The sequence below is a fragment of the Phascolarctos cinereus genome, unplaced genomic scaffold (assembly GCF_003287225.1).
Source record: "Phascolarctos cinereus isolate Bilbo 61053 unplaced genomic scaffold, phaCin_HiC Scaffold_726;HRSCAF=1367, whole genome shotgun sequence".
Taxonomy (NCBI): Eukaryota; Metazoa; Chordata; class Mammalia; order Diprotodontia; family Phascolarctidae; genus Phascolarctos; species Phascolarctos cinereus.
The window spans coordinates 406,067,884-406,088,092 of record NW_027556098.1 but is presented as its reverse complement, the minus strand read 5'-3'; the positions used below and the strand labels follow the sequence as shown (position 1 = coordinate 406,088,092).

The 20,209-nt window shown below is 49.2% G+C and overlaps 1 protein-coding gene across 2 annotated transcripts; it reads right to left on the bottom strand.

Moving 5' to 3' along the window:
* Positions 1 to 2,236: 2,236 nt before the first annotated feature.
* On the bottom strand, positions 2,237 to 4,088 carry HES4 (hes family bHLH transcription factor 4). 2 transcript variants are annotated; one of them, XM_020976781.1, is made up of 4 exons: positions 3,633 to 4,084; positions 3,396 to 3,491; positions 3,189 to 3,276; positions 2,237 to 3,077 (listed from the first exon to the last, which is right to left on the bottom strand). In XM_020976781.1, exons 1-4 carry the CDS (start codon positions 3,738 to 3,740, stop codon positions 2,488 to 2,490), a joined length of 882 nt encoding a protein of 293 aa, XP_020832440.1. In that variant the 5' UTR covers positions 3,741 to 4,084; the 3' UTR covers positions 2,237 to 2,487. The 2 variants fall into 2 exon arrangements, with proteins under 2 accessions (XP_020832440.1, XP_020832437.1); XM_020976778.1 differs by having other exon boundaries at positions 3,396 to 4,088.
* Between the last annotated feature and the right edge of the window lie 16,121 nt (positions 4,089 to 20,209).

Genomic DNA, 20,209 nt, shown 5'->3' with positions numbered 1-20,209 from the left:
TGGGTGAGTCACTTAACCCATTTGCCTTAATCCACTGGAGAAGGAAATAGCAAATCCTATGGATGGTATTGGCAGGCTATGGTCCAGGGGGTCCTAGAGGGTGGGACAAGCCTGAGTAACAACTTTTATTTGAGTTTGACATCACTGGTGTAGACTTTACTTGATTCTCAGCCTAAGAGCAGTGAAGATTAGAGTACTGGTGATAGGAGTGCCTAGGGCAATGAAACTAAAGAACCCTAGTAGGAGGGGAGGGGAAAGGGGAAAGAATTACACCCCCTCCTCAACAGCAGTTGTCTTACTCTGTTTCTCTCTGTGTGTCTCTTGTCCATCTCTCTCACAGGGTGGCAAAGTGGAGAGTGTCCTGGATTTAGAGAAATGAATCCCACCTGTGGCACTTTATTGTTGTGACCCAGAGGCCAGTCACTTAGCCCCTTTGTGACTCAGTTTTCTCATCTGTAAAATAGCACCTACCTCACAGGGATCCTTAAATGAGATGACCTGTAAATCATTTTACAAACTCTACAAAGGGTGTGGGGATGCACCCTGGACTCAGAGGACCTGGGTTCAAATCTCACTTCTGCTATTTATGGCACCACTCTGGGCCTTAGTTGCCTTACTTGTTCCAGCTCGCAATTTATAGAATTATCAGTTATTATGAACGTACTTCTATAGACCAATGCTATCCAGAAGAACACAAGCCTATATACATACAAAAAGTGCAGTCATGGCTCACCGGTATATGGAGGCACATCTGGGTTTTAAATCTGGTGTTATTTGCCTCAGCCTAAGCAAACTCTTCCTTAGCTGAGCCAGAAAACAGCCTGGGAGCTAAGCTCCTGGGGGTAGGGAAATGGGATTCTAGCGGGGGGGGGGGGGGATTTCCCACCCGCAGAGAGAGCCTGGGCCAGTCTTCACCTCCACCTCTCTGGGTCTAACATTTCTTTTCCTCTTCAGGTAGGTAGGTCAGGTCAGGCTGGTGGTGGTGGGGGATGGGGCAAACGGGGAGGCTCTGTGTGAGGCCAGGGTGAACCTGGAAACTCCTCCCCCACTCCCACCCCCAGTACAGGGTAGCCCCACAGGGGAGACATGGGGTCAGGTGTTTGCATTCCGGAGCCTAAGAAACCCAGCCTATCTAGATCCCTGGATGGTAGGGTTCCACCCCTGCCCTACGGAGACAGCTGACCTCATAGCCCCAGGGTCCTGAATTTCCTCCACTCCTAGTGTATGGTCTAGTGATCTTGTCTACTGGAATCCCAGGATGCCCGGGATATACCTTGCCCTGCTCTATCCCCTTTTCATTCGCTCTTGCGGGAGACTTTCTCTTATCTAGCCTTCCAACCAGTTCTTCACTGGTGAGCAAGTGAGGAAGGACCCCAGAGGGATAGTATCTCTTAGGGCAGTCAAAGGGCTCTGGCTCTGGGAGCTCTTAAGGAGATGATATGAGCCTGCCCTGTTTTTCAGTCCTGGACTTTCCCAGGCAAGATTAGGCTGAGGTCATCGGAGATCATAGGCACTGCGTATGTGTGGTTGGCGCTGGATCTGAAGGAGCTCTGAGTCTGGTTTATTGACCTTGGCCAAATCACTGCTTTATAGCCTACAACTTTTCCTTCCGTCCTGGGAAGGGTGATGAAGTGGAAGCCTAGGATGAAGCAAGCTAAGTGCCCCTCCCCCTCCAACCCAGCGAACTTGGGACCATCCAAGGCCAGCAGTTAAGCCGTGGAAATGGATCAATGGTGCCGGAAGAGATCCAACCCCCCAGTTAAGAGCATTAATTTGCTTTTTAAAGCGGGAAGCTACTTTAGGATTAAAGATAATGCTGCCGTCTCTTTTATTTTTTAAAGGGATGCAAAACCGGGCTTTCACATTTTCCACCCCTCCACCATCTTTCAGTGGGCCCTCCTCGGGATCCCACTGAGAAGGGGTGGGTGAGGGAAGCAAGGGGCACTTCTCTGCACCAATCCCACTCTTTCTAGAGGCGGGTAAGGGGCGGGGCAAGGAAGAGGTGGCGGGAAGAAGTTAAGCCAGGCGATCCCAGAAAGTTGCTTCCCCTCTTCTCCCTTTGTCACCATCTCCCACCACCCCCACCCCGGCCCTAATTAGGGGCTGTTTCACAGGAACTCAGGCTGCAGCTGGAACCCCGAGGCAGACCCGACCAAATGAAGACCCAGACCTCCGAGCTACATGTTGCTAGCTGGGGGTCTGAGGTCAGCGGCGGCAGCTACAAAAACGAGGGACCTTTTCAGTTTCCAAGAAGGCATTTATGTAAAAAACATTGACACCAAGAACAAGTCACGACTCGACGACGCGTAACTCCAGCCTGTGGAAATAAATAAGTCTCGTCTGCCCGACACACTCGAGCGTCCCATAAAACGGAACTAACTGGACAAGAGAGGCTTCCCTCCGAGAAAGGGCGGGCCTGGGGGTTGCGGCACCTCTTCCTCCCCGGCAAAGTCTGAGCAAGAGAGGTTTGACAGCGGCTGCGGCGGCTCACCACGGCCTCCAGACAGGTTCACATCTGTCCTCCGCGGGGCTGCCCGCCCTGGGCCCACTGCCTCCCAGGGAGGTGAGGCCGTGCACCGGCGAGCTGGTGGCGCCACCGGCTGCAGGGGGAGGAGGGGCGCCTGCCAGCGCTGCCCCCGTGGCTGGACCTCCCCCAGCCGCTGCAGCGCTGGGGTAGGTCGGGAGCAGCGAGCCTGGGGCAGGCCCGAAGGCGGGGTTGGGGATGAGGAAAGCTACAGCCTGGCCGTCGTGGGCCGGCACCAGGTGGAAGCCGCCGTACACTTTGGGCGACAAGGCACCAGCCGGGCTCATTTTGCACTGGGCAGAAGCGGTAGCCGCGGTTCCGGGAAGCTGGACGTGCAGCGGTTGAGACAGATGTGAGGGCTGACCAACTCCGGGAGGCGTGTATCGCACGGGTCCGAGCTGGTTAAGGCAGGCGGCAAGGTGGCTCAGGAGGCGAGAGCGCACGTCCGAAGTGACCCCGTCGCAGGAGGACAAGAAGCGGGTCACCTCGTTCATGCATTCGTTGAAGCCGGCGCGGTATTTGCCTAGGACGCTCGGGTCACCGCTGAGGGCAGCTAGGAACAGATAGTAGTCGAGATTAGGGGGGAACTCGTGGCGGGCAGCAAGGCTCAGTCACCCCGACTTCACACTCCCTGGTCCCACACATACACAAGGGGCAGGCTTACCTGTCACTTGGACCCTCTGCAGGCTCCGCAGATGCTTGACAGTCATTTCTAGGATGTCTGCCTTCTCCAGCTTCGAGTGGCGGGAGCTCTGGGGAACACAGGGTATGCAGATGAGGCCGTGCTCTAACAGACAACCCAAGTCGTCTCCCTTTCCCCCTCCCCTTCGACCCCCTCCCCCCCACTCCTGGCTCGCGCCTTCACACTTACATCTTTCTTTAGTGCGTCCAGGATAAGGGTCTTAAGCTGGCCCAAACTCTCATTGATCCGAGCTCTTCGCCGCTTCTCCATTATGGGCTTGGACGACTGCAGAGCAAAAGAGAAGGATGGGATCAATCCATGGCCGGTTTCGGGGCTGAGCATCTCTTTGCACAACCGGCCCCGGAACTCCCCCCCCCGGGGGAACAGTTCCAGAATCGCCCTCCGGTCTGCAACCACAGCCCTTACCTTGCGGTGTTCGCTCGCGCTCTTGGGTTTGTCTGGCGTCTGGCTGGCGCTGGCCGGCGCTCCAGCCAGAGGAGAGGCCCTCGGCTTCTCCAGGGTGTCCGCCGGCATCGTAAGCAAGAAAAAATTGTGGTTGGGTTCTGCCCAAGGTTTCCGAACACACCTAGTGCCTAGTGGGTGGGGGGTGAGGACGGCCCGGGTCCGGATTGCCAGCGAAGGCTGCTTGAAACTTGCGGCAGTGGGAGAGAGGAATAAGGGCAGACCTAGCTGAAGGGGAATTTGTAGAGACTCGTGTGCCAGGTCTCTATCCTTGCCTCTGGACCGGCAGGACTACGTGCGTGCCAATTTCTGCGCGCCCTCCCTGCCTGGCGTGTGTGTTTCCCCGTCGCCTCCCTCCCCGCTCTTTGGCCAGAGCAGTGAGCTAAGGAGCCGTCAGATTCGTGCCGCGCTCCGCCGCGCTGCGCCCGCTCCCGCCGCCGCCGCTTCTATTTATGCCCGCGCCGTCACCGCCGCCACCCATTCGTGTGAAACCCGTTCTGCATTCTTTCCCACACTCGCGCCAGCCAATGGGCGGCCCGCCTCGCCTCCCGGGAGCCCCAGGCCGGCCCGCGATTGGCCGCCGCCCCCGCGAGCTGTCAGTCACGCGCTGGCCTCCCCCCCTCCCCCCGTGCAGCCGGAGGTCGGGGACAGCGGACAAAAGGAAGGGCCCGGGGCGCTGGAGGCAGGCGGCCGCCTCCCCGGGATGGTGCACGGGGGAGGGAGGAAGGGAGGGAGGCGGAGCGGTTCCCCGACGCGCCGCTCCCTCCCTCTCCTTCCCTTTCCCACCTACTACCCATCCACCCAGCCTGCCTGCGTGCGGCTCGCCTGGCGGGTGCGCCTGCTGGACCCACCGCCCGAGGGCTGGGCGCGGGGCCAGGGAGAGAGAGCTGCTCGGCTGGCTCTGTTTTCTTCTCCCGAGAGGCCTGGGCGGGGAAGGCTCCTAGATCTGGCCAGTCCAGCTCACCCTCGGCGCCTGGCACCGGCAGAGGCCTTGGACAGGCTGTGAAGGGCATGTTCTTGGTGAGCAAGCCAAGGTTTCCCCAAAGGGGCTATTTAGTCCTTCCACTCTGTACTAACCTCTTCAAGCAATAGAACCCATCCCAGCTTTGCTTTGGTATCTTTATCTCCTCACATAAATCGGGTAGGCACAAAGTAGGCACTCGATAAACGCTTACTGATTGGTTGTCTGAGGGAGAGGGGAGGTAGAAACGCCTGGCTTTTAGGAAAACCGAGCTACCTCCTTTTCCCGGCTTCAGGCCTATAACCTGGGAGCAATTTTTGACAATAACCCTCCGGCTCTGCTCTCCACCTTCTGAATCTGAACTCTCCCAGCAGGGACTCAGATTGACCTCGGGATGTCTCGGTCTCCACCGCCCCCACCCTAATCCAGGTCTCATCACCTCCAGTTGCAGGACTATTGCAGCAGGCCAGGTGCTCTTTGCCACTTACTGTCGGTCCCCCTGGCCAACGCACAGGCTTCGGGGAGCCATGATCGGTAAACTGCCTAAGTCCCTCGTTGCTCAAGATTCTACCTGGCTCTCCTAGTCCATTAATTATCACTCAAATCCGAACTCCTCAACCTGCTTTTCAGCTCATTCATTTATTAAGCTGGGGCGGGGTGGTGTCAGGCCTTAGACTGGGAGCAGCCGAGCCAAGACAGAAAAGTGACTGTCCCTGTTCGGGGAATCTTACAGCCTGCTCAGGGGAAGCATGATAAGGCTACAGGCGAGAGGCAGAAAGCATCCACATGTTTTAGGAAGGGGAGAAAAGGGAGAGATCACCACAGCCTGGAGAATCATTCATTCATTCATTCATTCAGCAAATGTTTAAACTTTATGCTAAGCTCTGCAGGCAGACCAGTCCTAGTATTCTGGGAGCTCAGTAGACTCAACCCTGTAACTTAATAGCCTTTGATTTAGGAATCAAGACAGTTTCCCATCTTGGCCTCACCACTCATTCATTAGCAAGTGGGTGCACCTCTCTGGGCCCCAATTTCCCCACACATAAAACAAATGTGAAGGGTAATTGTAGGGTTGTGAGAATAAAAGGTGGCTAGCGATGCAAGGCACTGGACTACACTATTATTACTCAGTAGGGGGGCCTTGCACACTGTAGTTGCCTAATAAACATCAAATGAATGACTGTATCCAATTCTCCCAGAAGACCAGGTAGCAGAGTGCATAGAGTGTTAGACCTGGAATCAGGAAGTCCTGAGTTCAACTCTACCTCAGACACTAAATAGCTTCAGGAACCTGAGTGAGTCAATAGAGTTCTTGGTATCCCCACAGAAATAGTGCCGAAGTCCCAGGATCAGATGGTTGAAGCGCTGGGGGAGGGAGTGGTTCTCCTATCCTGACTCAGGCCCTTTTCTTTTCTGATTCCTGTAGAAAGTATGCTCCTTGAGGGCAGGGCCTGTCTTGATTTTTGTATTGGAATCTCCTGGCCTGACATAGAATAAGTACTTAACTAGTGACAATAGTCTAATTTTTATCCTCTTGTCTCTGCCTGCCTTGATCATTCAAAGCCAAGCCCAAGATTTCAATCGGGAAGCATTCTTGGATCCCACTTTCGTAGTGGGCGAGTACTCTAATGGAAACCATATTGTTCTGCTTGCTTTTGTCTTCCCAACCAGAAAAGTCCCACGTGGGCAGGGAACCTCATTCTTTCTACTGACTTGTTTCCTCAAAAGAAGGTGCTGGGTTTTGACACCTGGACTAGAGGGCGGGACTTGGTCAGGAAGACTTGGTTCTGGCCAGACCCTGACAGTTAGGGGACCTCTCTGAGCCTCGGTTTCACCATCTATAAAATGAGGGTAATATCAGAGTACCTGTCTCCCAGTGTTGTAAGATTCAGATAAGACTGCCTAAATGTAAACTCTGAAATGACATACAAATATCAATTTTTCTTGTAGTATGATTGTTATAAATATTGTTGGGACTTATAGCCATTGCCAACTGCGCATCCTCCGGGCCTGGCATGCAGGACTAGCCTTGAGAGGCAGCTAAGTGCATGGGCCCGGCCAAGGTAACCTCCAGGTTCCCAGGAGCCCCGGCGCGGCCCAAGCCTCCTCCAGCTGTGGCCACAGCAGCTCAGGCACGCGAAGCGGCTGCGCCTAGCCCACGCGGGTAACCCAATGGGCGCGCGCGGGCCTGGGCGGGCCCACTCTGATTGGCTGGCTGGGGCCTGAGCTGTCAATCAGCCTGCGGGTTTGAGGTCGGGCTGAGGAGCGCGGGGGCGGGCGCGACGCGCGCTCGGCCTCCGCCCCCGCCCGGCTCCCAGTCCCTGAGAGCACGTGCCAAGGCGCCCCGGGCCCCGCTCGCGGAGGAGCAGTCGCGGGTCCCGCCCCAGCCCGCCCCGCCCTGTCCGGCCTCTGGGAGGGAGGCCAGCGAGCCGAGCCTGGGAAAACTCCGCCCCCTCTAGGCCTCCCGCGGCCCCCGCCCCCCTACCCCCGCTTCTGCCCGGGAAGCTGGGCCGGGCCAGCGAGGTCCTGGGCGAGGAGAGACCGGGCAGGGGCAGCTGCTGCATCCTCCGCATCCGGAGGCTGCCTTCTGAGGACAATCGCCCCTGGCCCGGGGTCACGGCTCCTCTTGAAACCCCCTTCCCCCCCTCCCCGGCCTCTGCACATCACCCCAGCAGCAGATCCGTGGGGATGAGGGTGCGGGACTCCGACGCGCTCTGGTGCTTGGCGCCAGGACCTTTAAACTTTGTCCACTCCATTTACCCCCAAATCCTAAGGCCCTGCCTGGGGGAGACTCCCATCTCAAGGTGGCTCCGGTCATCCTCGAGAAATTCGTCCCCCCCCCAGGGGAAGACTGCTTGGCTCCTGCCCTAGACAGAGGCCCCAGTTTAAAAGTGGCCCTTGACACCCTAGAAGTCACCCCCCACCCCCCACCCCCGCCTTGGGGAAGATTAGCTCCTGCCCTAGACGAAGACCCCCATTTAAAGATGCGTCTACCACCCTGGAGAGCCCCCTGATCTAAGGGGAAGCCCCATCTTAAGGTTAGACACTTGGCCCACCCCTGCAGAGCCCCCTGATCAGAGGAGGGAGCCCTGGCCTCTGTCCATTTTCTGCTGAGGGAGCCTCTGTTTGAGGCAGGAACCAAGCCCATGCCTTGGAGAGCCTCATCTGAGGGGATTGTCCTGACCATTGTCCTGAGGAACCTCCATAAAGGGAGTAGGACCCCACCCCCTGCTCTGGAAAGCCCTTGATCTGAAGGGAGCACCATGCCCCAGCTTCAGGGAGCCCCCATTTGAGTGGGGGCCAGCTCCTCCCGTCACAGAATTTTGTTCTCGGAGCCAGAATGGCCCTCAGAGACCATCCAGTTGCACTTCTTCATTTTACAGAGAAGGAAACTGAGGTCCAGAAAGGAGGGACTTGTCCCTTGGGGCTGGGGAGGGGGTGAGGCATGGAAACAGTACGCTCCCACGCATGGAGACACTAGTGCCGACTGAGTGGAGGGGGTGCTGTGTTTGAAATGAGCCCCCGCCCACGCCTCCTTCAGGCTGAAGTTTCTCCGCTTTCTGGGGAGTTTCCTGGGAGCAGCTGGAAGTGTTCTGGACCTCCTGCTGTGGTCTGGGCCCTGGGCCAGCGGCTGCCCACAGCCTGAGGGCCCCAGAAAGAAGCGCAGCAATGCCACCGCCTGGTCATTCTGGGTAGTGCAGCAAATGGGCTTTATGAAGAACCAGGGCCAATGGGGATGGCCATTCATTTCCAGCCTAGCCCTTCCTAAAAGGGGGTGGGAGGCAACGGGCAGCCCAGCATTAGGCTGGCTCTGTTTCCTAAAATCAGATTAGATTTCTTGACTCCTGTGGGACTTAGGTCAGGTCCAAAGGCCACTTGTCCAGAAAAAAAGTCACATTACTTTAATAATAAGAATAATAGTAGCTAGTGTCTGTATAGAATTTTTTGAGTGGCCAAGACATTTATTTTCAAATGGACTTATAATTTATTTAGTTGTAACATTCTTTTCTTTTTTAATTTTCTTTTAAAATTTTGAGTTCCAAATTCTTTCCCTCTTTCCTACTCCTATCCACTGAGAAGGTAAGCAAATGATATTAATTCTACATGTGAAATCATGCAAAACATATTTCCATATCACCTGTATGGAAGAAAGTGAGAAGGAAAGCCAGAAAATTATACTTCAATTTTCACTCAGAGTTCATTAGATCTCTTTTGGAGGTGGATAGAATTTCTTCATAGTGAGTTCTTTATAATTGTCTTGGATCATTGCATTGCTCAAAGTAGCCAAGTCTTTCATAGTTGATCATCATTGTAACATTACTGTGCACAATGATCTCCTGGTTCTGCTCACTGCACTTTGTAGCAGTTCATGTAATTCTTCCCAGGTTTCTCTGAGCCCCCCCATCATTTCTCAAAGCACAATAGGTCAAATTCACAACTTGTTCAGCCATTCCCCAACTGATAGATATTCCTTCAGTTTCCCATTCTTTGCCACCACAAAAAGAGCTGCTATAAATATTTTTGTATCTGATGGTCCTTTTCTTTTTAGTTTGAGCTCATTGGGTATAGACCTAGTAGAGGTATTGCTGAGTCAAAGGTATACAGTTATAACTCTTTGAGGGTTGTTTCAAATTGTTCTCCAGAATGTTTGGAGCAGTTCACAACTCCACCAAAAGTTTATTAGTGTATGTATTTTCTCTCATCCCCTCCAGTATTTGTCATTTCTGATAGGTGTAAGGTGGTTTTAATTTTCATTTCTCTTATCAATAATGAGGGAAGCTAGGTGGAACAGTGGATAAAGTGCCAGGCCTGGAGTCAGGAAGACCTGAGTTCAAATCAGACCTCAAACACCCCTAGCTGTGTGACCCTGGGCAAGTCATTTAACCTCTGGTTTCCTCATCTGTAAAATGAGCTGGAGAAAGAAATGGCAAGCCACTCCAGTAGATTTGCCAAAAGAACTCCAAATGGGGTCACAGCTGAGCAGTAGCAATGAATAGTGATGTAGAACTTTTTCTCAAATGACTATAGATAACTTTGTTTTCTTCTGAAAACATCTATATAGCACTTTAAATCTCACTTAAAAAGGTGCTATCATCATCATCGTCATCATCATTATCCCCATGTTACAGATGAGAAAACTGGAACTGAGAAAAATGAAAAGATTTGTCCAGAGTCTCACGGCTAGATTTGAATTCCTGTCTTCCCTGAGTCCTGGTTCATTGAAGTCATTGAGCTGTCCAAGAGGTGTTTCAACCCTCAACCTGCTATTAACCCCCTCCCTCCCAAACACACACTTTGCCTTGGTCTAGGCTTATTGTCGCAGGAGTTCTAGCAGCTCCTGAAACCTGCCCCCCATTGCCCTCAGGGTGGGGGGCCCTCCTCTAATTCTCTCCCATTGTCCCAGGCATCTTCTGTTCAGTTTGGGGGTCAAATACCCCCGCGGAGGTCTTTCCTGCCCTTGGCCCGCCTGAGTTGTTAGCACTGTCTCTCTTTTCACATTTTTATTGTTGTGAGTACCTGTGCACCTGATATATCCCACGGCAGAGAATGGAGAGAAGGCTGTGTTCTTCCTTCTAGTCATTCTGTCCCCAGCCTTCCATTCCCTAGCATTCAGCGGCATCATGGGTGAAAGTGAACAGAGCAAAGGGGCCCAGGGTCAGGAAAACCCTTCTTCAAATCCTGCTTCTTTCTGATCCATCGGTGTGACTGTGGCTGAGACGAAGCTCAATCTCTCCTTTTCATCAGACTAAGACAGGAATTAAAATCTCGCCTCTGACTAGCTGTGTGACCCTAGACAAATCTTTTCATTTTTCTCAGATCCAGTTTCCCCATCTGTAAAATGGGATAATGAGGATGAGGATGAGGATGATGAGAACAGCATGTGTTTAAAGTGCTATATAGATGTTTTCCTCACCCAGAGCTGAAAGGGCTGCTCCATTCTAATAGGATCAAATGACATTTTGTTGCTGTTCGGGTGTGTCTGACCCCATTTGGGTTTTTCTTGCAAAGATGCTGGAGTGTTTGCCATTTCCTCTATCCTTTACAAATGAGGAAACTGAGTCAGACAGAAGTTAAGGGACTTGCCCGGGGTCACACAACTAGGTCAAATTTGAGGTTGGATTGGAACTCTAGTCCTGCTGACTCCAGGCCTGGTGCTGTATGCACTATGGCGCCACCTAGCTGCCCAAGTGAAATAGAGTGGGTAAAAGGCCTTGCAGACCTTTAAGTTTTATATTCTGGTCAAGTGCCATGCCACCCCCTGCTCACCAGGCTTCTCTGGCTCCCTAGTACTCCCAGGATAAAATGCAAACTGCTTTGCTTGGAATTTAAAGGCATTCACTATCGGCCTTCAACCTTTCTTTCCAGGTAGATTTACCCTCATTCCCCTCACCCACTCTCTCTTCCAGCCAAAGTGGCCTCCTAGTGGCCAGATAGACACACTACTCTGGCCGGACCCTCATGCCTGCAATGCCCTCCCTTTTCTTCTCCAACTCTTGGAATCCCTTATTCCAATCAGGGCTCCACTCATATGCTTTTTCCTCCCTTTCCATCCCCAGCTGCTGGCCCTTTCCTCTCAGAAAAAAAAAAATTACCTTGTACTAACTTTGTATGTATTCTGTATTTACTTGTATCCCAACGCCCTTCTCTGATGCTCCTCCATGGAGTGACTCTGTGTTGTCCAAAGCTGAGCAGCCCAGGTTCTGGCTGAGCTTGGAGCATCATGTAGGCTGAAGTCTCTGTTGGCCTTCTGAGGACCAGCCTTGCTTCTCAGCCACCAAGCTGGCCTCCTGGGGACAACTTCTTTGGTTGTTGCAAACTTATGAAACCAAGAGAAAGAATTTGGTGGGTGCTAAAAGGGGGAGCTAAGAGCCATGAAGCTGGCATAGCCTGTGGCCTGTGGGAGGACAAGGAGAGGAACCCTGGGGATGGGCAGGCATGAAGCAGTCATCTCTGCATCATCTCTGCAGAGAGCATTCATGTAGATGAGATCTAGGAGTAGTGAGGCTTTGGCTTGTCCTTATTTCTCTAGGATTCTGTATATTCACTAGGATAGTATATTTCCCTCTTCCCCTTCCTCTCCCGCCCCTTAGAATTAAGTCCTCCAGGGGCCAGAACTTTTAAGTTCGCAGATTCCCTGAAATCTACCTGCAGATCCCTTCAGGGGGCCCTAGGTTAGGGATCTGTGGTCTAGCATGTGCCTGGCATGTAAAAGGCTGAGGGCCATGGATTATATGGATTTGGATTGATAAATGCTTGCTCAGTTGAACACAATTCTTTAAAAAGTTTTTGTTTTATTATAAACTTGGAAACCCCCAAAACAGAAAGGATTATATATGAAAACTCTTCTTCCTCCCAAATTGATAGACTTGTTTATGCCTGGCTTAGATCTTCAATAGAGTGATTCAATAGAAATATCCATTGATGGATTCAGTCAAGTGTTTAGGCCAATGTAATAACTGGGGTGCGGGTATGGAAGAAGCCCTTCCCTTGCACACATATACACATATACATAAACACACACATACAGATGCTTGTGATTTTTATGAATAGAATTTAAAGGAGCCTTTTCACATTGGTTTGGTATTTTTAGTGTCTGGCCCCATACCTGACACATAGTAGGCACTTAAGAAATGATCCATTGACCATTGTGAAGCCAGACCTTTAGGCCAGCTGTCTATCTGTGCCCTAGGATGGATGTGTCCACAAGAGGGCATCAAACCCTCCCCTCTCCCCCCCCAAGATATACTGGTTCCCATCTGGCCCCTTCCAGCTGCCTCTTCCTTCCAGGGCTCGCCTTGGTTGGGAAGGGAAGCGTCTGTTTCCTCCCTTCAGACCTTCCTTCCTCATGTAATTGGAATGATGTCTGGGGTCTATAGAATAAAGGCTTTCAAAACTGTAAACCCTTTTGCAGATGTGAGGCATTATTTTGGTAATGGGCAGGGAAAAAAAAAGTATCCCCTTATACTCTGAAGTTTAATCTGTATGAATGACATTTTCCCATTGCTTTCTTAAGGGTAGAAATCCACAAAACAATAAACCAAGTCCCGATTTGTATCTTTCCAAGGTGCAGATGCTCACCCTGAACATTTAACAGCAAGTTCCCCCATCTGAGATCCACCCTGCACTCCCCAGGGGATGAGTCTCTGGAACAGAGAAAGGCTACACTGTATTTCCAGTTTCTAGCCCATACGGCTGAGATCCTCTTCGGAAGAAAGTTAGGAGGGGTAGGGCACAGAAAGTCCTGGTGTCTCCCAAGGCTCTGAATATCTCCTTTCTCACCTTTGAACACTAGTCTAAGCACCAGACATCTCCTGCTACTGTGGGAGGAGATCTTCCCTGGCTGCCCTGCTCTACCCCCCCCTCCACTTCCCCCTTCAGTTTTCCTTTGTATATTATCTTCCCCGTTAGATTGTAAGCTCCCTGAGGGCATGGACTTTTTTTTTTTTAACATTTGTATCCTTAGCATGTTCCCAGCATGTAGTAGGTGCTTAATAAATGTTTATTTGATTGACTGATTTTGCTCTCTTCCTTTTTTCCTTTGGGGATTTTAATAACACTAGGATTTCTTTCTTTTTTTTTTTTTAAACCTTCAGCAAAAAGAATTAGGGGCATGGCTGGTGGCTGCAGCTGACAGAGTCACGCCAGAAGAGAGTGTAACCTGTCTCTAACAAACCAGCACTTAAGAAAAGCTTGTTGTGAGAGTGATTGCTGGACATTTACATAAACTGTGAGATTTTCAGGGCTTTGCTTCTGTGATCTCATTTGACCTCCCAACCATCTTGTAAGGGAGACTCTTCAGATTATCATTAGGTAGGATTTTGTTGTTTAGTGTTTCAGTTATGTCTGACTCTTCGTGACCCCATTTGGGGTTTTCTTGGCAAAGATGCTGGAATGGTTTGTGGTTTCTTTCTCCAGCTCATTTTACAGATGAGGAAACTGAGGCAAACGAGATTAAGTGAGTTGCCCTAGGTCACACAGTCTCTGAAAGCTAGGTGGCTCAGTGGATAGGACACTGGGCCTGGAGTCAGAAAGTCAGGAAGTCTGTGTGTGTGTGTGTGTGTGTGTGTGTGTGTGTGTGTGTGTGTGTGTGCTTTCAGGTTTATAAAGTGCTTTATAAATATGATCTCATTTGGTCCTTACAACAACCCTGGGAAGTAGATGCTACTATTATTTCTATTTTACAGCTGGGGAAACTGAGGCAGACAAAGGTTAAGTGACTTGCCCAGAGTCACACACCACTAGTAAGTGTCTGAGACTGGATTTGAACTCAGACTTCCTGACTCTATGTACAGTTCTCTATGGCCTGGCACACCTAGCTGCTTCTAAATTTTAGAAACCCTTAACATTTATCTGTGTGGATGCCACAGAAACTACCTTTTCCCTCAAGGTCCTTTCCTTGTAGATCAACTTGTCTGTCCCTCTGCCTCCAAGCAGATCATTAGAAAAGTGGAGGAGAGGTGTCAGGATGGTTGAGAAAAGTGATTTAGTAAGTCTTTGTTCTATTTCTGGCCATGCTTCAAGCGTCCCCTTGTGCCCATGGTCGGGGAGGAGGCAAGTGGGAGCAGAACCAGGCAGAACCCTTTTTGGGTAAATTGTGAATGGGATGATGGATCAGGTCTGGGTTGAACTACATGACTCCTCAATCTCCCTTCTTTTATTCAGGTTCAGGTTTTCTCAATCTCTTCTTTTATTCAGGTTCCCTAGTTTGGAGGTTTAGGACTGGCTGAAACCTGTTACATTCCTGAGATAAGAATCCAAAAGGGGGTTAAGACTGCTCACAGTAATTAAAATTTTTTTTATTAATTTATTTTGATTTATCAATAATCACCTCTATATGCTTTTGAGTTTAAAATTTTTCTCCCCCTTCCTCCCCACCACCCTCCCCAAGATGGCGTACAATCTGATGTAGGCTATACATTTACATTCCTATTAAACATGTTTTCACATTAGTGATGTTGTAAGTAAAAATTAAAACCAATAGGAGGAACCATCAGAAAGAGGAAACAAAACTCAGCAGAAGAAAAAAAAATGATAGCGATTCAACTTCCATAGTTCTTTCTTTGGATGTGGATAGCATTTTCCATCCCGAGGCCTCTGGAGATGGCTTAGATCTTTGTATTGCTGGGAAGGGTTAAGTTTATCAATATTAGTCATAGTACAATGTACTCACAGTAATTTAACTTAGTTAATTTGCAGAAAGATCCCCTTGGCTCTGACCCTATGATTATCTTTGTGCCAGGTAAATCTCCTTTCTCAATTAATTCCAGGGGTGGGGAACCTTCAGCCTGGAGGGCACATGTGGCCCTCTAGGTCCTCAAGTGCGGCCAAGCATGGATTCAGTCAAAGGGCCGCACATGAGGACCTAGAGGGCCACATGTAGCCTCTAGGCCTCAGCTTCTCTCACCCACCATTGTAAACTCTGAACCTTGGAAACCATAACTTCAGTATGTAACTACGTCCTTAGACTATGCAAGACGTTATTATTCTATTTAGCTAGGTCTGTTTTCTTAGATAATGTACAAATTTTGCTCTATGTCAAAAGTTATTTCTCCATCTCTCTTATGTAATTTTGCTCTATGAGAGCTTTGTCAGAACCCTAATTGGCATTCAGAGTTTTTTTTTCTAAGCTCTGAACCCGTGCTGAAGCATAACATAGCCTAGAACCTAGATTTTAACCTCTGGAATCCCTGTGTTGTGGTAGAGTTATTTAGCAACAATCCTGCTTCATGTGAATTCAATGGGATATTTTTCCTGTGATGCCTCCTACATTTCTTTTTAAACATTTTAAAATAGACTTGTTGGGATCTTTTTTTAATTTTTATTTTTTACATTGCTTAGATTTCTCCTCCTCCCCCCCCATAGAGCTTTCCCTTATAACAAAGATTTTTTTTTTGAATTAGAGGAAGAAGAGGAAAAAATGGAATAAAGCCATTCAAAAAAAAATCTGACAATGTATGTAATATTCTTCACCTGCGGACCCCCACTTCTGCAACAGATCTGCAAAAGGTGTTGCTGAAGTCCCTTCAAAATCTTAGTGTTGGAGATTCTCATTCTTCGACCACGGACCACATACAAAGCTTCTGCACCACGTCTGACCATGGAGCCTACGGTTGATCGTTCACAGGACTGGTGAAGGATGGTGTCTTGAAATTAGAAGAGATGATCAGTAGAAAGCCTGGCTGAGTTCTTAGGATGGGCCTCTTCCCTGCTCTGCCCATTATCTGGCCTGTGGCTGCTAATTAGTGTTCACCCTTCCATCTACTTTGTCTCTCTCTTGTATGTATCTAAAACATGTAGTTTCCCCCATTAGGATGTAAGCTCTTAGAGGGCAGGGACTATCTTATACCTTTCTTTGTCTCCTCAGCACTTAGCCCAGTGCCTGGCATGCAGTAGGTGCCTAACAAGTGCTCATTGTCTGACTAGCCCCTCCTGAGGCTTCATCCTTGGTTCTGAAGCTTCAGGAGTTCAAAGTCATCAGCCTATCCAGAGAAGATCAGGTTATTTTAGGCCCCAATCCCCTAAGCGTCCTTGAGCAATCAGACACTGAAGAGCAGGGCTGACCTTGGGTTATAATAGCCCATACACGGGTTATTTTTCAGGCTCACACTTTGAATGAGCTGGGGACACAGTGGATGGAGCAATGGGCCTGGATTCAGGAAGACCTGAGTTCAAATGTGACCTCAGGCACTTACTAGCTGTATGACCCTGGGCAAGACACTTGACTCTTGACTGCCTCAGTTTTCTCATCTGTAAAATGGAGATAATAATAGCACCTACCTCCTGGGGTGGTTGTGAGGATAAAATGAGGAAATATTTGCAAAGCGCTTAACACAAAGCCTAGCACATAGTAAATGCTTAGTAAATTCTCATGCCCTTCCTTCTTTCCTTCCCACACCTTATAGCCAGGCTCAGACATGTTGTCAGGATCACATGTGTTATGGTCAGATGCACAGAGAGGGTCTGGCTGAGCTGTCCATCTTAACTGGAGTCCACTGTAGTGATGGCCTGCTGTTCTCAGGAGGGGCAGAGGCCTGAGGGAGGGACATGCTGAGAAGGGTGCCGACTGTAAATTCTCTGGACCCAGTATTCAGGACAGAGAGTCTGGATGCTGCCATAAAATCTAGGAGAGACCCCACTGTCTCTGGTGCCCCTGAGAAGGCAGAGCTTTATTCAGCTCCCTCCCAGTTCCAGGGCAGTGTTTGGAGTCTGGGAATAACTAGGCTCTCCCACAGTCCCTGGGCCTCTTGCCGCTGGCAATACTGGCTTGGAACTCCCCAGTTCTGTTAAACTGGCCTGTCCTCTAGGGTGTGGTGATGGAGCTGAGGCCACATATGGTGGAGACTTTGGGATCTGCTGAGGCTATTAAAAAAAAAGTTTTCATCAGCCTAGTGAGCTTCTGGGAAGGAGACTCCCTTTACAGTTGTAGGCCATCACCGGCTCTATACTAGAACACTGATAAATTAAATGACTTGGCCAGGGTCACATGGCTCACTGATTGATTCCTGATTCCATGGCCAGCGCTCTGTCTATTACACCAGGTAGTATCTTCTACAGATATAATTTGGGGATCTGCCTGGGTAATCTTGGCCCTGGAAGGTACCAGGGCTCCCTCCAGCACCTGTCCATGCCAGTGCTCTGTTCTACTTGAGTTATTGTTACTTTCCCCCTTGACCTGGGAGACAGTGATGATGACTCATAAAGAGTGAGTGTTGAGGGCATAGATCAAAATCTCACACCATATACCAAAATAAAGTCAAAATGGGTTCATGATTTAGATATAAAGGCTGATACTGTAAGCAAACCGGGAGAGCAAGGAATAGTTTACCCGTCAGATTTATGGAGAAAAGAAAAATTCATGACCAAACAGGAGATAGAGAACATTATGAAAAACAAAATAGATAACTCTGATTACATTAAATTCAAAAGTTTTTGTACAAACAAAGCCAATGCAACCAAGATTAGTAGGAAAGTAGAAAATTGGGAAAGAATTTTTACAACCAGTCTCTCTGATAAGGGCCTCATTTCTAAAATATATAGAGAATTAAGTCAAATTTATAAGAATACAAGTCATTCCACAACTGATAAATGGTCAAAGGATATGAACAAGCAGTTCTCAGATGAAGAAATTAAAGCCATCTACAGTCATATGAAAAAATGCTCAAAATCACTATTGATTAGAGAAATGCAAATCAAAACAACTCTGAGGTACCACATGACACCTATCAGACTGGCCAATGTGACAAAACAGGAAAATGACAAATGTTGGAGAAGATGTGGGAAAATTGGAACACTAATGCATTGTTGGTGGAGTTGTGGAATGATCCAACCATTTTGGAGAACAATTTGGAAGTATGCCCAAAGGGCTATAAAAATGTGCATACCCTTTGACCCAGCAATAGCATGTCTAGGGCTATATCCCAAACAAATCATACAAATGGGAAAAGGACCCACATGTACAAAAATATTTATACCAGCTCTTTTTGTGGTGGCAAAGAATTGGAAATTGAGAGGATGTCCATCAGTGGAGAAATGGCTGAACAAGTTGTGGTATACGAATGTAATGGAACACTATTGTGCTATAAGAGATGATGAGCAGGCTGGCTTCAGAAAAACCTGGAAAGACTCGTATGGTCTGATGCTGAGTGAAGTGAGCAGAACCAGGAGAACGTTATACACAGTAACAGTCACGTTGTGTGATGACTAATATTGATAAACTTAACCTTTCCCAGCAATACAAGGATCAAAGACATCTCCAAAGGCCTCATGACGGAAAATGCCATCCACATTCAAAGAAAGAACTATGGAAGTTGAATGCAGATTGAAGCAGACTAGTTGCTAATTTTTTTCTTCTGTTGAGTTTCGTTTCCTCTTTCTGCTGGTTCCTCCTATTGGTTCTAATTCTTTCTTACAACATCACTAATGTGAAAATATGTTTAATAGGAATATGTATGGATAGCCTGTATCAGATTGTGCACTGTCTTGGTGGGGAAGAAGGCGGAGAAAAATTTAAAACTCAAAAGCATACAGAAGTGATTGTTGATAAATCAAAATAAATTAATTTAAAAAAAAAGGAGGGAGTGTTAACTGAGGGGCCAAGGGTCCTTGTCCCTCCCTGTGGGAGTCTGTCTTCTTCCCCTCTCCAGGAGCCAACCAGGGAGCTTGGGGTTACAGTGGCCAGAGCAGTGTGGAAGAAGTATGTCGGCTTATCAGACTGGACATTGTCCCTTCTTCCTGTTCTCCCTCCTGGCAAATTCAGGCTTGTCACCTTCACCATACTGAACAAAGTGCACCGTCATCTGCTGCCAGGGTGGCTGACTTCCAGGTAGGCTGGAAGCAACTGCCACTGGGAATCGGCAGTGTTTGGTGGCTGACGTTGCCTTGCGAAAGCTGTTGTGGTTCTGCCAAGGGCTTTTGGCTCACCAAGCAGCTGCTGAGACCTGTGTTCCTGTCTGCGCTCTGCCCAGGCACCATGGCAAGAGATCTGGGTCACGGAGAAAATCTGAGTAGCCAACTGGGGACGAACATGTGGAGAGCCCACTCTAGACTAGGGGGACATCCAGAGTGGCTTCTGAAAACCTCAGCTGCTCTTGAGAAGACAATCCTCCTCTTTATATAGCACTTTAAATAGTACCCTATTTGATCCTCACAACACTATTGTTACCCCCATTTTACAGATGAGAAAACTGAAGCCCAGAAAGGTTAAGCAAACTTGGGTTATTGGGCTCATACGTGTCTAAGGTAGGAGTTGAATTCAGGTTTTCCTGACTCCAGGTCTAGGGGATTTGTATGTACCACCACCTAGTGGCCTCAGAGTGGGAGTGCTTGACAGCCTCTAATTTTTTTCCCCCCATTAACCTACTTGATTAGATTTTTTTTACCATTACATCAAAGTCAACTTATACCCACTCCCTCTATGCATACCCTTTTAACATTGTGCAGTAACAGTACAGTTCTCAAGAGTTACAAGTGTGTCTCTTTGTAATCTTAGTTATGATGAACGAAATCTGTGGTCCTTGAAAAGTTGATTGTCTATTACAATTATTAATCCAGGTGATTGAGATCGAGCTAGGACATTTCCCAGACAATGGGGAAGGGGGGTTGTGGAGCTATGCATTGCTCTATTTTAATAATCTTTAACAGTTTGGCATTATACCCTAGACTCTTCGAGAACCCCGGGAGTGAGCAAAGCTGAATTGGGATGCTTGCACACCTAATAAACGCAAACCATTGCGTGCATTGCAAAAGGGTTTGGATGGTACCGTAGCTGTGGTGGCTGGAGCAGGGCGCCACCTGCTGTTCAGCATATGAACAGCATTACCACTCCCTGGATAGCTCATGGCCAGGTTTTCTCAGCTTGTTTCCCCTGGCTGACAGAAGGCAGGGCTGCCCCAGGCTTAGCTTTTAGTGTTACTGCAGGACTCACCTCCAGAGACCCCGAGGGGTCAAGGGCAAAGGCTGACCCCTGTGTCACTTTACTCGGGACTGTCTGCTTGGAGCAGCATTTGCGCACGGCTATAAAGGGACCCGAAAGGCTAACCCCCTCATTTTACAGAGCAGGAAGCAGACATCCAGGCGAGCT

Coding starts and splice junctions, on each gene's coding strand:
- HES4 (XM_020976778.1), bottom strand. CDS start 3,740: ATGCCGGCGGACACCCTGGAGAAGCCGAGGGCCTCTCCTCTGGCTGGA. Junction 3,277..3,395: donor TGGACGCACTAAAGAAAGAT/GTAAGTGTGAAG, acceptor TGTGTTCCCCAG/AGCTCCCGCCACTCGAAGCT. Junction 3,078..3,188: donor GCAGAGGGTCCAAGTGACAG/GTAAGCCTGCCC, acceptor ATCTGTTCCTAG/CTGCCCTCAGCGGTGACCCG.